The sequence below is a fragment of the Stegostoma tigrinum genome, chromosome 13 (genome assembly GCF_030684315.1).
Source record: "Stegostoma tigrinum isolate sSteTig4 chromosome 13, sSteTig4.hap1, whole genome shotgun sequence".
NCBI lineage: Eukaryota > Metazoa > Chordata > Chondrichthyes > Orectolobiformes > Stegostomatidae > Stegostoma > Stegostoma tigrinum.
This window is the reverse complement of record NC_081366.1, coordinates 9,232,310-9,249,335: the sequence shown is the minus strand read 5'-3', so window position 1 is coordinate 9,249,335 and position 17,026 is coordinate 9,232,310. Positions and strand designations below refer to the sequence as shown.

Genomic DNA, 17,026 nt, shown 5'->3' with positions numbered 1-17,026 from the left:
GAAAGCGGTCCGATGAACCACACCCATAAATGGAACAGAAAGCAAGAATTTAGCGGAACCTCACAACTTTTTGCATTCAGTCCAGTCTCCATGGCAACCATAAGGCTTCAGAGCCCGCGACGTCAAATTCTTGACTCATGACCCCATGTTCCACAGAGTTTTCGGGTTGATGAATGTTTTCAAGAAGGCGTTAGATATAGTTCTTGTGGCTACAGGGATCAAAAGGTATGGGGAGAAGGCAGGAACAGGGACTGAAATGGATGATTAGCCCTGATCACATTGAATGGTGAAGCAGGCTGGATGGGCCGAATGGCCCTCAGTTGCTACTATTTTCTATGTTTCTATATTGGGGAGTCCTGCTCCAGGCTCAAACCTGGAGTTTATGATTCACTCTGAGGAACTTGGAAACATTCCATGTTAACCCACTGTAATAGACATAGCTGCAGGAGGAGGCTATTCAGCCCATCGAGCAGGTTCCACCATTGTACTGGATCCATGACAGATCTTTTACTCACTATCACTTTCCTTAAATGGCCTGCTCCTTATTCTGAAACAATGTACCCTGCTCCTTCATTACCCAATAGCTGTAACCAGGAGCTCCTGTTCACTGTTGAAGATTAAATAAGCTTCTTTAATAAGCTTTATTCAGAGGTGATCCAGCCCTGAGGGGATGTCCAAATGATGCCAGAGAAGCCTAAGCTTAGGTGCGTCAAGTGGCTGAAATGTGGCAGTCCCTGAATTGGGACTTGAAGCCACAAGTGTCTGTATCCAAGGCAGGAATGGTACCTAGCTGAGGTCCTGCTGGGAAGGCGCGATGGATAATTGTGTTTGTTATCTGAGAACATGCTTTAGAAGGTAATTCCATACTTGTATAACCAAGGACCACAATCTCCCCGGGCAACAACAACCTGACTATTCAGATACCAGTAGAGCTGCTATACACTTCTGAAAACACATCCATCAGTCACTGACACTGCACAGAAGTCCAGGCCAATTCTAATGTTTCAACAACACTGACATTATATATTTGCGGAGAACATTAACATCTCCCTCCATAATTACTCTTCCCAGAATATACTGCTGCAGTGTTCCTAAGTGACAGCTCCTACCAGCTATTTTAATTCCTTGTTTTGATTGGCAATGATAGCTGCTGATTAACTGGAAGGCATTGGTTTTAATATGAAGTATTAGAACCGTTTGTGACATTTAGTTTAGAAAGGAACAAAAAGGGGTGTTGATACACAATGGTAATGGCCCTACCCCTGGAGGAGGAGGTCTGGATTCAAATGCCACCTGCTCCCCAGAGGTGTGTAATAACATCTCTGAACAGGTTAATGAGGAAAAACAAATGTAGAAAGGAACAGAATTTGGATGATGTGTTAAATAAAGAAATTAAAATAAAAACAAATGCATCGTGCAACAGGGAAGAGAACTCATTGTGTAGAACTGGGTGTAGAGCAGTTCATCAGAAATATAATGTAAAGGCAGGAATGTTTATACTAAATGATTATATTGACCTTTAATGTAAGTAAAGTGTAATAGTAGTGAAAGCATGTAGCAGCAATCCTACTAGACTTTGGTAGGACCACAGCTGGAGAACTGTGGTTATTGTCTCTCTCTGGGGATGATATACCTACCTTGGATGGGATGCAGGAAAGGGTTCATTGGGTTTAATTTTGAATTTAAAGTATTCTCCCATGTGTGAGACAGAATAGAATCACTTTGGGGAGATGCTGGCCTAGTGATATTATCACTGGACTATTAATCTAAAGCCCAAGGGAACTTGGGTTTGAATCCTTCATATGGCAGATTGTGAAATTTAAGTTCGATAAAACGCTGGGATTTTAGCCAAATGATCAGCATGAAACTGTTATTAATTGTCAGGGAATACCCATTAGGTACACTAATGTCTTTCAGGGATGGAAATCTGCCCCCTTACCTGGTCTGGCCTATATGTGACTCCACACTCACAGTGATCTGGTTGTCTTTTAACTGCCCTCTGGGCAATTAGGGATGGGCAATAAATGCTGTTCCAGTCAGCAACAGCTGTATTGTGTGAATGAATAAGAAAACGCACTCTCCGCAGTGCACCCCACCCCGATGTTCTGCATTGTTTACCTTCCCTGCAGAGTTGAAGTGGTAGCTCCTCAGATTAAGGATGGTGCTTGCTCAGGCCAGGACCCTATTTTTAACATGGTGTGGCTACCATACGGACCTGACTAACCACAAAACTCTCCTGCTGTTGCCACGACTGGATTCACAGATTGACAATCTTCCTTATTTGGCCGTGTTGGGAACACACCTTCTTCAGCCTTCAGGTCCTGAGGAGGGACTTAATCCTGGTGCTCCTGGCTCTGGGAAACTGCACAACGAAACCTTGGGACATTGAATCAAAAGTCTCTTTTCATTCAGGACAGAGCCTGTTTCAGAGGGATAGACTGTCTTTAAGGACTGCAGTTAGTTGGAACTTGTTAGATGTTGCAAAGGGAATGATAGATAAAGGGTTAATGTTGGAAATGGCACTTTAGGCTCCACCCACTCTAGTGTTGGCACAGAGTGTTGGGTAAATGATTGAGGAGACCATTTCAAAATCCCAATCAGGTCGGACATGTCAACTTTATCTCCTGATAGCCTTAATAACTATATCTAGCCATCAAGTGTAATTTGTACATAAGGGTATCATGTAATAAACTACATCTTGTTAAGGTAAGTGCTTCTTCTTGTTAAGGCTCACTAGTGGTTCATTCTCTATCGCTGTTAACAAAACAGGTCTTTAGGCCCAAGATAGAAAGGAGGATGTAGATGTTTAGAGACCAGTGTGCACTGCAGGGGCTGTGGGATGGAGCATCACCCTGAACAATGGTCCTTGGGTTTAGTAAGTTTCCATTTCCCCTCTATAAGCTTCTGTTAACCATCAATTTGTAGGATTTTTGTTACAGTGGCCCGGTTGGAGGTCATTTAACCTAATTTTTGTTGCTTTAATGGAGTCGAAAGGAGGAGAGACTGCAGCTTGTGGCTAAAACACAGTGGTTGGTCTCACAGAGCAGACAAATGCTTTCCAGGGACACTGTTGAGTCCCCCTTCTCCACATTCACCCAGCTATCAGCACGGGCCACATGCCACTCATAGGAAAATGAGGAGGCAACACAAGGTTAATGCACTTCCCATTCGGTAGGAGAGGTTCCAAGATCAAACCAAATGTTAAAGAGGAGGCCCCCATCTGCACCTCTTATTGTTGGAGAAACCCAGCAGGTCTGGCAGCATCTGTGGAGACAGAAAGCAGAGTTACCATTTTGAGTCCAGTATGACTCTATCAGAGCTGGCTGACTTGCTGAATTTCTCTAGCATATTCTATGTGGGCTCTTTATCAATGTGCCCGAATTTAGCTCTGAACAAATGGGTTTGCATTGAATTGATAACTCTCCCGATGCATTTCCAAAATGTTAGGTGTTTTGTAACAAGTAGAGATTAATGCAAAATCAGAATAACGCTTCAGAAAAGGGAGTCAAATATTTTTACTTAAAAACATAAAGAGGGTGAGCAGGGAGGTGAGGCTGTAAAATCATGCAAGGTTTGTTAAAGGCAAAACCTGTTCCCCTGAACCATTTATTCCTCAGTGTCCCTATACATTTCCTGGTGTTTTGTGTTGTTTTTCCCTGCATGAAGAAGTGCCTCACCTGGATCTGGGGAAGAAGGTCAGTGTTCCTCAGGATGTGATGATGGAAGAACTCTCGCTACTTGCCAACAAAGGCTCAAAGATGTTCCACATGCGACAGAAGAGAGTTGATAAGTTCACAGTGGAAGGGACCCCGGGCACTCAGGTGGTGAGTAGAACATAGTTACCATGTTAATGTTAACCCCCATTCCAAAGGGGGTGAATAAAGGTGCAGTGATTTTGAATTCTGTCCAATTTTGAGCGAGTTTGTTGGGGCTGGAGAGACAGCCATTGGAAAGAATGTAGCTGACAGTCTCTTGGTGGAGTTGGTCTCTACTGTTGTGATCCCCGTGGGCACTGAAAATTTCTAGAAAGACATTTGCACTTGCAATAGCTGACTGGAAGGATCAGCTGCGTTGATTCTGACTTTTAAAACTATTACTGCAATAACGAAACTAAAACCAAAATTCAATCATTAACACAACTGAATATCCTAGACCAAGGTTGAACTGTACAGTTTTTGAAGTAAACTCTACATTCTCCAGAATGAGGGCTTCTGAGGGCTTGCTCTGTCGTTCTCCAACCAGCTAACTCCTGAACTAACTGTCACAGAGATCCCTTCCTCTACCCAAAGTTAGATGAGTCTTTCAGATTTGTTTAAATCCTCACAAATACTCTGATTTCTGAGTTCTGAACATCTTACTTGCTGATCTACAAGACTTGCAATTTCCCCACTTAAGCTGCCTCTGTCTTTCTCTGCTCTCTCCCTTTCCTGCTACCTCTCTCTCCCTCTCACCCCTCCCCCTCCCTGTCTCATTTCACCTCACCTCTCCACTCTCTCACTCCCAACCCCCACTTTCTCTGTCATTATGTCTGCCTCTCAGATTCTTGCATGTGTCTGTGAGATTTAATCAACAATATTTAAGGAAAATCATAACCTGATCCTGCAATTCTTCCAGTGAACTCTCAAAGCACATCTCAATGGAAACATGAATCACATGGATCTCATATCCAGGTAGAAATGTTAATCATTCTTTCTTTATACAACCCAACTCCATTCTTCTGGAATTAAATAGATAAAATAAAGTATAGCATTTAGAAAAGCTGACATTTCTAAGACCTGCTAATTTTTTACAAGTGCGAGAACAATCTTGTAGCTTCTTCCCAGTAACACAATCTGCATTGTCCTCTTCCCTCTGCTCCCTTTAATTGTTAAAAGCCAAATCGTTCAGATTTATTGCCATGTAGAATTCAGAACAGGTCATTTGACTCCTTTCATTCCTCCACATCACCCTCACTTAAAATCACGGTCCTAAAATATAACTTCCTTATAAACTTTGTAACTATGGACATCAGCAAAGTGCATACTTTTACAATGAAATTCACATGTAACTGATGTACAACAGTTTTAAACTGAAACATTTGGACATGCAAATTTCCTCAACTGTGTTCCCTTCAAGATATGTCTGCCCACACCCTGTGCTTTCATATTTACAGAGTTCTATCACAAGCAACAGAAACCCAAAAGCTAATTTTTTCACTAATGCACTGCGTAAGTTTACACAGAAATGGTTAGGCACGGTACAGCCTGAACTTACCTGTTACCAGAGCTACACAGAGTTCTACAGTTTGGTAGCCTTTTGATTCTTTTTTGAAACAACATATTTTGATGCTTCCACTGAATTGAATCAAAATGCTATCAGTTTCAGTTCAACTGAGATGTTTTTGGGTCTACAACTTTCCCAGGTTCACAGACTGGACTGAGAAGCTACAATTGCCTCTACTCTGTGTAATAACGGGAAGGGCAGGAGCAAAGGGTGAGACTTCGTCCCCAGCAGGGTATCTGAGGGGAACTGATGTCGTGGCTTTGCATTATCCCTCACAGCATAAAATAAAATAGACCCAGATGTTGTGGCATTGAAGAATCTAACATACAATTACTACAGGTAGACAAACAGGAGGCTGTAAACACAGCAGGCCAGGCAGCATCTGGAAGAAGGGAGCAGTCAACGTTTTGGGTATTCCCCTTTTCAGGACCTTTTTTTTGTCTGTATACAATTACTACGACTCACAGTATAATATACAAGCATTACATTCACACGCATATCAGGTCTGCACTAAGGTTGAGCTATTAGATGACAACTGAATGGCATGGTGGCTCAGGGGTTAGTACTGCTGCCTCATAGCGCCAGGGACCTGGGTTTGATTCAAGCCTCAGGTGATTGTGTCGAGTTTGCACACTCTCCCCATGTCTCCATGGGTTTCTTCCCACAGTCCAAAGGTGTGCACGTTAGGTGGAATAGCCATGGGAAATGTAAGGTTACAGAGACTGGACAGGCCTGCGTGGGATGCTTTTCAGCGAGTTGCCAAACGGACCAAATGGCCTCTTTCTGCACTGTAGGGATTCAATGATTGATTTAAGCATGAGCTAGGAAATTGTAGGCTGGCAACTGCATCTTGACAAAGTTTTACGTAGAGTCTTTCTGTGACAATGGGATCTCTCTGTCTCTGCTGTCACTTTGCACAGAACCTTCACTTGCCCCTCTACTCTCTGAAGAGACCACATCCCAAGTATATCTTGTTTGGGAAGTATTAACAAGAGTTCTTGGTACACTTTGGCAGAATCTTCATTATTCAGGTCCTGGTTCAAACAAAGCTGGAAACCACGGACTGTTCTGGAATTTGCATTTTACAAAGTTTTTTTTGACTTTGGAAAGTGTGCAGCCCAGCTTTTCTGGATTGTTCCTGGAACTCCTAACCTCAAAGAAACCTACAGCACAGGAACAGGCCCTTCGGCCCTCCAAGCCTGCGCCAATCAAGATCCTCTTATGACTAGAGATTGAGGAGGGAGACTGTACTAAAATTACTGCACTAGTAATCCAGAGGGCCAGGCAAATGTTCTGGTGTAACAAGGTGTAGAGCTGGATTAACACAACAGGCCAAACGGCATCAGCAGAACAGGAAAGCTTGTTCAGAAAATATATTCTGGTGTCATGGGTTCAAATCCCACCACAGCAGCTGGTGGAACTTGAATTCAGACAATTTATTTTTTAAAAATCAAATAATTCTGGAATCGATAGCTGGTCTCAGTAATGGTGAAAGACATCATCAAATGTCCGATAAATCCATGTGATTTACTAATGCCTCTCCAGACCCCACAGCAACGTGAGCGACTTCTAACTGCTCTCTGAAATGGCCCTGCCAAGTCATTCGGTTGTAGCAGACATTGTTGCAAAAGGTAATGGCTCTGAAGGGGTTAATACTCCTGTTACACTGGCTCCACCCATTCCACTGAGGTCACGCACCATCTGTGGATGGAGACAGGGAGTTCTACTCCAGCTTTCAGAGGGAGCAGATGGATCTGTACCAGCTCCCTTGGTGTTAATAATTTATGGCTGACCCAATGTAATTGTACATATTGCTATCATAAGATAAACCTCTTGTTACAGTGTTTCTTCTGTAGATACTCCATAGCGGTGGAATTTAAAGTCACCTAATGGAAATGGAATTAGTTTCTTTAAGAGTGAAATTGAAGTTCATTTTTGTAAAGCCTCATACGGTTCGCTAATGCCCTGAAAGCAAGGAAATCTGCCTTTCTTACCTAGCCTGGCCTACACGTGACTCCTGACCCACAGCGACATGTTTGACTCATAACTGCCCCTCTGAAATGACTTCATTCAAGGGCACTTGGGACTGGCCAATAAATGCTGGTCTTGCCAGCGATGCCCACATCCCAGGAAACAATAAATAAAGTGTTAAATGGCGTTGTGATGCATGATCTCATTGAATGACAGAACAGAGCCGAGAGGCTGAATGGCCTCCCCACGTTCCACCGTTCATCTGAATCGAGCCTGTGATGAGTTACTGCTTCTGGTTTGGCTGCTGTGAGCCAGTCACAAAACTATGCTTTGACTTCCAGGGTCTTAAACTCTCCTCTTCCTCTGCAGAATGTTAATGGGACAGTCCCTCAGGAGAGGACAAAGGAGAACTACAGATCAGAAATCTACATCACAAAACCTGGCTCGAAAGAGGCTGGACCAGCTGTGGCCCCAAAACCATTCGGCAAACTGTCTGCAGCTAAGAATATCAAGATCGTTCTGAACCCTGGCATCCTCGCCCCAGGTAAGTGTCCCCAGGTGTTTTTGTGGCTAACTCTCGCCTCTAACTTCTAACCTCCGCTCCTTCCCTGTTGCCATCTTTCCTGGTTTCGCTGTCACTGCCTAATAAGATTAGACAGGCTTGTGGGCCCTTTTCTCTCGAAAAAGAAGGGTAAACCAATAGAGGCCATTAAAATTATGCTAGGATTCGAAGGGATAAACATGACACCAGTGCTTTGAATTGTTGAGGAATGCATTCAGATAAGACAGACTGATTCCCAGGATGGCAGGACTGATGTGTGAGGAGAGGCTGGATCAGCTAGGACTGTATTCACTGCAGTTTAAAAGAACAAGGAGGGATCTCATAGAAACCTATAAAATTCTATCCAGACCTGACGGGGTAAATGCAGGAAAGATGTTCCTGATAACCAGGGAGTCCAGAACCAGGGGTCACAGGCTAAGGATACGGGGAAGGCCACTCAGGAGCGAGCTGTGGGGAAATGTCTTCACCCAGAGAGTGGTGAGCCCAGGGAATTCTCTGCCACAGAAAGAGGTTGAGGCCAAAACATTGAGTGTTGTCAAGGAGTCAGTTAGGGCTAACGGATCAAAAGGTATGGGGGAGAAAGTGAGAACAGGTTGAATGATCAGCCATGATCATATTGAATGGTGTAGCAGGCTTGAAGTGCCCAATGACCTACTTCTGCTCCTGTTCTCTATGTTTAAAATGTTCAACAGAAAATTCAAGGGGGCATTTCTTACCCCCAAAGGGAGCTGAGAGAAAGGAACTCATGGTCGTGGTGAATAATTGGGGCAATTAGCATCAGCACATTAATGGGAAGCAAGTTAAGCACAAGGAGGGGAAAGCAGTAGGAGGTATGAACATGGGAGCAGAAGTGGGCCACAAAGCCTTTTAGGTTTGTTCCATTGGTCAACTAGACCATGGTCAGTCTCCAAGCTGTAGAGATGACTACCTTAGGGAATACTGCACTGCCGTCTGGGGTACGGAGTTCCAAAGATTGACTACCCTCTCTGAGAAAAAAATCCTCACCTCAGTCCTAAATTGTTTGCCCATATGGTCAGATTGTCTGGGGTCATGAGAAGACAATATGCAGACACATCAAGCAATCAGGAACGCAAATGGTATGTTCACATCCATTTCAAGGGCACTTGAATACGGGAATAAACTAGATTGCTGCTGTATAGAATCTCAGTGAGGTCTCACCTCCAGTATTGGCCACCACACCTGAAAAAAGAACATAGTTCAACAGAGGTTCACCAGATTATTCCTTGGGATAGCAAGATGTCTTTAGAGGAGATATTGAGAACAGTGGGCTCCCAAAAGTAAATGCTAACATGACACTTGTCTTCCTGGTTGCTTGATGTACCTGTGTATTGGCTTTTAATGATTGTGGGCCTGTGTTCTTGAGTTGTGAGGATGGGAAGTTGATCTCATTGAAAATTAGAATGTTTTAGCAAGTCATGAGTGATTGGGTGTATGTAAGGATTGGAACAAGATGTCAGCCAGGTAGACCTTGTGGAATCTGTGTTCCCTGATTGGGGCTATTAACCTGGCCCAATCAGGGAGCCCTGGCTGACAGATATAAACAGGAGTGTCAGGGGCTCTGCTCACTCTAGGAGCCAGCTCTGAGCTAGCTGGGTCAGTGTCATGTACATATGTAAATAAGGGGTGATTTGGTGACAGGATACCAGCCTTTGTGGAGTTATTACGGTATAGATAGGACCTTCCTCTGGTTAGTGATTCTAAAACCAGGGGTCGCTATTTCTGAATAAAGAACAGGCTGTTTAAGACAGAGAGGGGGAGAAATTTCTTTACCCAGAGGGTGATGAATCTTTAACATTTTCTCCCCAGAGGGTAATGGAACCTCAATCATTGGATAAATTCAAGACAGAAATGGATTGATAACAGTAAGGGATATGGAGATGGTGGCACTGAGGTGTGTGATCAGCCATGATTATATTGATGAGATGAATGACCTCCTCCTGTTTTCACCTTCCTGAGTCTCTCCTGGTTCTAGACCTTCGCAGCCAGGAGAAACTATGCTGTTCTGCCCCATCACAACTTCCGAATTAAAATGCACCCTGTAGAAATAGATGAGCTGGGGCTGGAGGAGGTTTGTGTGAAGTATATCCACTAGCTGTTGGGCTAAGTGGCCTCTTTCTGTTCTGCCCGCACAATGTGAATGCCTAAAGTTCAAATAAACATTGTTCATTTACAGCAAATGTAGAAAAGTGAGAGATCGGTTTAATTGAACTGGAACTTTTGTTCTCAGAGGTCATTGGTTAATGTAAATCAGTCAGAAATCTAATTGCAAGTCAAAGGCTGAGATAAGTGATGACTTGGTTACAGACTAACAGGGGAAGCTGATAGGAAAATGGACAGAGGTATTCACAGCACTCTTATCAAATGATGGTGCAGGCTTGAGGGGCCGAATGGCTTCCTGCCGACCTTAATGCTCCATTTGAAGAGACAGTGAGGCTTAAGAAGGGAATTCTAAGGTTAAAGACAAATTAGCTGAGGGTGCAGTTGCCAGTGGTGAAGTGAATAAAGCTGGGGATGCTTGAGAGGTCAGAGCTGAGACACCGGGGGTTCTCAGAGGATTGGAAGTTACAGGCAGGACTGGTCGAGATGGTAAAGGATTGGGATCTCATTGCTCTGTTTCCTCAATGTTAGGTTATTCCGGGCCTTTGAAGGAAATTCCACCTGAGAAATTCAACATCACAGCTGTTCCTAAGTCATACCAGTCACCCTGGACTGAAGCATTGATGGATCAACCTGATCTACTGGAATCCACGATTAACCAGCTTCCAGAGGCCCCGGTTAAAGCCCAATCACAGACTTACAGGTGCTTCAACAGGTAAACACCACCCGAGATTTGGTGTCAGCCACACACACACCTGTAAACTCTTACTTACCCATCACTACCGTTCCCTTTATTTCCCATTATTCATTCGTGGGATCAGGGTATTGTTGGTTAGGCCAGCATTCATAGCCTAACTCTAACTGCCCAGCGGTCTCAATGAGTGCCAGACATCTCAGAGCACATTTCAGCCAATGAGACATTTACTGGAGAGTGGTCACTGTCACAAACAACAGGTGATCCTGGGACAACTGATAAACTGAGAACTGAGATGAGGAGACAGGTCTTGAGCCAGAGAGTGGCGAGCCTTTATAATTCTCTGTCCCAGAAAGCATTAATGTTTTCAAGAAGGAGTCAGATATATCTCGTAGGGCTAAAAGGGTTCAAAGGGTGCTGATGAGCCACGACTATATTGATTGGTGGAGCAAGCTCAAAGAGTCAAAAAGCCTAGTCCTGTTCTTAGTTTCTATGTTTAACACTAAGTGTCAAAGGTAGTGACGGTGTTGGATGTAGGTCAGCGGTCAGTCAATGATCATTTCAGTAAAAATGGCTCAATGGACTCTTCATTCTTTTATGGGAAAGGTAACAAACTCTACCTTGTCCTTGTTCTGTGTGCCCTGCTTGGCCAGTTCAGAGGCTAGTCAGCCTGGAGTCACCTATAGGCTAGACCAGGGAAGGATAACAGGTTTCATTCTCAACAGTGAGCCAAGTAGGTTTTTAGCAACAATCAAAACCTTGCCTTCAAGAAGGAGGGGGCGTCAGGTTCCCCCAGAAGGTCATCAACAGCCACTGTCCAAGGGTCAGTACTGAGGGAGGGCCGCACTGTCAGAGGGTCAGTGCTGAGGGAGCGCCGCACTGTCGGAGGGTCAGTGCTGAGGGAGCGCCGCACTGTCGGAGGGTCAGTACCGAGGGAGCATTGCAATATCTGAGGGCGAAAGAGAGGTGGAGTATTGGGTTGGATGATCACCCATGATCATATTGAATGGCCTGTTCCTGCTCTCTGTGATTTAACCTCGGTCATTATTACTATTTTACCAATGGATTTAATCGTGTTAAAGTCCCGTTGTTATGGTGGGACTTGAACCCCTAGCATCTGAGTATTCACCTGGGGCCACTACACACCTATCCTAATGATATTCTCACTGTGCTAGTGTCAACTATGGTTCTTCTTCTCCTGGTCCTGTGAGATTGCTGGTTCAGGGACCTGACTACAAACTAAATATGCCACCTTGGCAAATAACCAGAGCAGGAGTGAGGGAGCTATCACAGTGTGGAGTTGGAGGACCATACCTGGCCAGGCAGCATCACAGGAGTAGGAAAACTGACATTTCGGGTCAGGACCTTTCTTCAGAAATGGGGGAGGGGGAAGAGAACTCCAAAATAAATAGAGAGGAGGGCTAGGGCTGGGGAAGGTAGGTGGTTTGGTGACAGATGAGTGCAGGTAGGCACTGGTGGGGATTGGTTGGTGAGATGGGAGGGGCAGATAGATGGGAGACAAGCATCAGTGTCTAGTGTCATAATGATACCACGCAGAAATTGGAGGAGCAGCACCTCGGGAGCCCACAACCTGATGGTCTCAATGTGGACTTTACCAGTTTTGAAATCCCCCCACCCCGATCCCATGACCAACTCTTCCTCTCATCCCCACATCAACCTGACACAACCTGTCCATCATCTCTCCCACCTATCCACTCCTCCCACCTCATGGACCAATCCCCACCACTCACCTATCACCATCCCACTGACCTTCCCCAGCCCAAACACCACCTCAATTTATTTCTGAGCTCCCTTCCCCCTCCCCCATTTCTGAAGAAAATGTCAACTTTCCTGCTCCTCTGATGCTGCCTGGCCTGCTGTGTTCCTCCAGCTCCACACTGTGTTATCTCAGACTCCAGCATTTGCAGTTCTTACAATCTACGAACAAGGGAGTATTGCATTGTCCTTTTTAAGAGATTTAGTAATTGAGTCAGCTGTTTGGGTTGACATAAACATAAACAGATTTCCTGGCAAAGAATGGAGTTTCACAGGCAGCTGGAGACCATTCAGCCCATCAAGCTCCTGCACCATTCAATACTATTGTGGATAATCCTGCACTTCAATGGTACGTTCCCACCCACTCCTACAATCCTCAGGATTCCTGGAGAGACCAACTAATTGTCAATCCTCGTCTTAAATATGTTCAATGCAGGAGTGGTAGAAAATCCCAAAGATTCACAAGCCTTTCACTGAAGTAATGTCTCCTGAACAACTGAGTCCTTTAAGACAGTGTCCCTATTTTCTAGATACCTCAGCCCTAGGGACAAACATTGTTTCAGCTCTAACCCTGTCCAATCTCTTCAGAAACTTGTACCTTTTGATAAACCAACCCCCATCTTCCTGAAGTCCAAAGAACTTGAGAATTGTAGAATTGCCTACAGTGTGGAAGGAGGCCTTTTGTGTCCACACTGACCCTCCAAAGAAAAACACTCTCAGACCCACCCTTGTACTCTATCCCTGTGACCTTGCATTTCCCATGGCTAACCCTCCTACTCTCCACATCCCCGGACACTATGGGCAATTTACAAAGGCCAAATTTAATTTGCACTTTGAAAAAAATACAGGCATAGACTATTTTCTAAAAGGTGAGAAGATTCATAAAGCAGAAGCACAGAGGGATCTGGGTGTGTTGGTCCAGGATTCTCTAAAAGGTTAACTTGCAGGTAGAGTCCGTGATTAAGAAAGCGAATGTAATGTTGTTGCTTATCTCAAGAGGGTTGGAATATAAAAGCACTGATGTGCTTCTGAGGCTTTATAAAGCTCTAGTTAGGCCCCATTTAGAATACTGTGTCTAATTTTGCGACCCACACCTCAAAAGGACATACTAGCTCTGGAGGGTGTCCAGCGGAGATTCACACGGATGATCCCTGGAATGATCGGTTTAACATACGATGAATGGCTGAGGATCCAGGGGTTGTATTCATTAGAGTTTAGAAGGTTGAGGGGAGATCTCATTGAAACTTACAAGATAATATATGGCTTAGAAGGGGTGGCTGCTGGGAAGCCGTTTCCGTTAGGCAGGGAGACTAGGACCCGTGGGCACAGCCTTAGAATTAGAGGGGGTAAATTTAAAATGGAAAAGAGGAGACATTTCTTCAGTGAAAGTGTGGTGGGCCTGTGGAATTCATTGCCATGGAGCGCAGTGGAGGCTGGGATGTTAAATGTCTTCAAGGCAGAGATCGACAAATTCTTGATTTCACAAGGAATCAAGGGCTACAGGGAGAGTGCAGGGAAGTGGTGTTGAAATGTCCATCAGCCATGATTAAATGGCAGAGAGGATTCGATGGGCTGAATGGCCTTACTTCCACTCCTGTGTCTTATGGTCTTAATTGGCTTCTCGCACCTGCCTTACCCCCACATCACAAGAATTGATCTAGTCAACATGTGCTGACTGAATAAAACCTTTCCTTAGACAGAGACCACAATAGCACGTGTCCCAAGCCATCAGTAACCACCGCAGGCTGAGTACGTGTCACTTGAATTCACCCACGTCCCTGAGAACTGACAGCCATGATGTACGCTCCATTAACCAGGATACACTCTCGTTTGATCCTGTAAAACTTTGGTGCATCAGGCAGATGGGAAAGGTACAGTATAAATGCAAACACTGTACACACATCACCGTAAGGTTGAAAGCTAGGGTTTATTTCAGGGCTGAGATGATATCACTGCCCTGCAATGCAGTGAATATCTGATCTGAGTCTGACTGTGCCCACCAACCATGCAATAAATAGAATGCTGTGTCATTAATAATCTATTAGTGGAGCTCACTGCCTCAAGGGGAAATAGCAGAGAACAAATGCTTCCCAAACAGTCTCTGAGGCCAGCGAAATGAGGGGACAGGAAGTTTATGAACCAAAACTAACTAATTTGTTCAGAAGCTGCTTGAAGACAGTCCAAAATCAACATTTTTAAATATGCATTGGTGTTTGTGTTGTGCAGAAATTGACAGTAATTTTTACAGGAGACTGGACTTCATTGGCTCAAAGTCACATTAGGATATCCTGAGGATAGAAATGGCATATGGTTATGTCATAAACTCCAGTTTGCTCTTCCTTTTCCAGCAGGATTGGCATTAGACATTTTTCTCATGCATTATGAACACACTCTTCCTCAAACAGCCAATGAGTATCAGGATAAACAACTCACATTGATACAGCATCTATAACATCAGAGATGATCACAAATAGTATCATGGAAGTCACCAAAGACAGTTTGCCACCTCACCGTAAAGGAGATATTGACAAAATGTTTGGTGGGAGAAACAGATTTTATTTAATGCCTTGAAAGAGAATCATGTCAAGTGGAGGGGTTTCGGGTAGGACAGAGGGCCCAGGTGGCATAGCTTTGAGTAGTTAAAACTGGGGATGTTCAAGACGGAGAAAGAGAAGAGCCCACAGATTGTGGACTAAATGGGATCACAGAGATGTAGATACAGACATTGACATGATACTGATAAGCAGGGATGAGACACATTTAGGGTTCAATGACAAACAGCCTGGGTGACTCCAATCCACAAAAGAATTTCTGCTCCACTTTCTCAATTCAGTACCAACTGTGGTTCAGAGGGCAGTAATCTCATCGCTGAGGGAGCGCCACACTGTCAGCGGGTCAGTGCTGAGGGAGCGCTGCACTGTCAGAGTATCTTGCTCTCATGATACCATTCTGCCTCAGTTAGAACGGCACTGTTGGAGGAGCACTGAGTGATCGCTGCACTGTCATCAGAAGGTCATTGAAGAGAAAACAATGCTTTGTTGGCGAAACAGTACTGGGGGATCACTGCAGTGTCAGAAAGACACCTTTCCGACAGATATTATAACCAGGTAGCTGTACAACTTCTCATGGCAGTATTTGGAAGGAGGTGGGGAGGCTCACTGATGTCCTTTCCCTAAATCCAACATCACAAAACAGATCGTCTGGTCATGATCACACTGTTTGTGGGAGCTTGCTGTGTGCAAATTGGCTGTTGCATATCCTCCCACAATGACTCCATTTCAAAAAGGACCTCATTAGTTGCTGTCCTGTGGTGACTGAAATGCAGGGTTATAAAAATGCGTTGCACAGCGCAAACGGTCCTCAGTCAGCCTGTGTGTGTGTTGTTTTAATTGAATCTTTCTAGAGCTCCCACTCCCTTCGGCGTTCCTGGTAGTCACAGGAGGTTGCTCGAGCCATCGAGATTCGAAGCCATGGAGATCCAGGAGGAGCCAGAAGTCTCGGTGGAAGTGGAGCGCTTCGCGAACAGACCCAGCTTCAACAGGCTGGCCCGGGGCTGGACCGGAGCCCCGCTCCCTGAATCCGCAGATCTGTGAGCATCCCCATGAGAGGAACCTGAAGGACACCCCTCAGAAAGTCAGTCATCCAGAATGGCAGATGCAGCGAACAAGACTGCTGCCTCTTGTGAGTTTAGAGCTGATTTCACCCTCCTCTTCACAGGCCTAGAAAGAAGCTTCTCTTTAAATCAGTACAACCCCGTGATGCTTAAACAGGACTGAGTGGAAAGCGCTTTACAGTATAATTCGTCAAAGTAACACTGAAGTTGTTAATCATATTATTATACATTAAACAATATACAAGGGACTTTTTCTCCTTTCTTTCTAAATAAAATCTGAAAAACATTACTGCTTAACAAGGGGCCATTCAGACACCTGGCTCTGTTGGTCCACATTTCCAAACAAATACCACCACATCCTATCAGGTTACAACAACAATAAAGAAACCTACAGCACCGGAACAGGCCCTTCGGCCCTCCAAGTCTGTGCCGATCAAGATCCTCTGTCTAACCTGTCATCTATTTTCTAACGGACTGTGTGCATTTGCTCCCCACCCATCCATGTACCTGCCCAAATTTATCTTAAAAGACGCTAACGTGTCTGTGTCTACCACCTCCGCTGACAACGCGTTCCAGGAGCCCACCACCATCTGCGTAAAGAACTTTTCACGCATATCTCCCTTAAACTTTCCTCCTCTCACTGTGAACTCATGACCCCTAGTAACTGAGTCCCCCACTCTGGGAAAATGCTTCTTTCTATCCACTCTATCTGTACCCTTCATGATTTTGTAGACCTCAATCAGGTCCCCCCCTCAATCTCCGTCTTTCTAATGAAAATAATCCTAACCTACTCAACCTCTCATCATAGCTAGCACCCTCCATACCGTTACCTCAGTATTCATGTCTGATGGGTTTAACTTTAAAAGGAATCTATTTAATGGACACCTAACTCAGCAAACTCTGCACACATAGCTCAAAAGCATTTACAGATCAGCACCAGGGAGATCTTTCAGAAACGTATGTGAACAAAAGACAGAATTTCTCCTGAACAGATGCCACTTCATGCCAATGCATCATTAGCAGAACTTGC

The 17,026-nt window shown here is 44.6% G+C and overlaps 1 protein-coding gene across 2 annotated transcripts in view; it reads left to right on the top strand.

Annotated features, from left to right (window-relative positions):
- The window catches only part of LOC125458336 (myozenin-2), a 36,073-nt gene extending 19,836 nt beyond the window's left edge, over nucleotides 1–16,237 (top strand). For both annotated transcript variants that reach the window (XM_048543541.2, XM_048543540.2), the window contains exons 3-6: nucleotides 3,667–3,824; nucleotides 7,603–7,777; nucleotides 10,445–10,628; nucleotides 15,787–16,237. In XM_048543541.2, coding sequence (XP_048399498.1) covers nucleotides 3,667–3,824; nucleotides 7,603–7,777; nucleotides 10,445–10,628; nucleotides 15,787–15,976 — 707 coding nt within the window. In that variant the 3' untranslated portion in view covers nucleotides 15,977–16,237. The remainder of the gene's footprint in view (nucleotides 1–3,666; nucleotides 3,825–7,602; nucleotides 7,778–10,444; nucleotides 10,629–15,786) is intronic.
- Nucleotides 16,238–17,026: the final 789 nt, after the last annotated feature.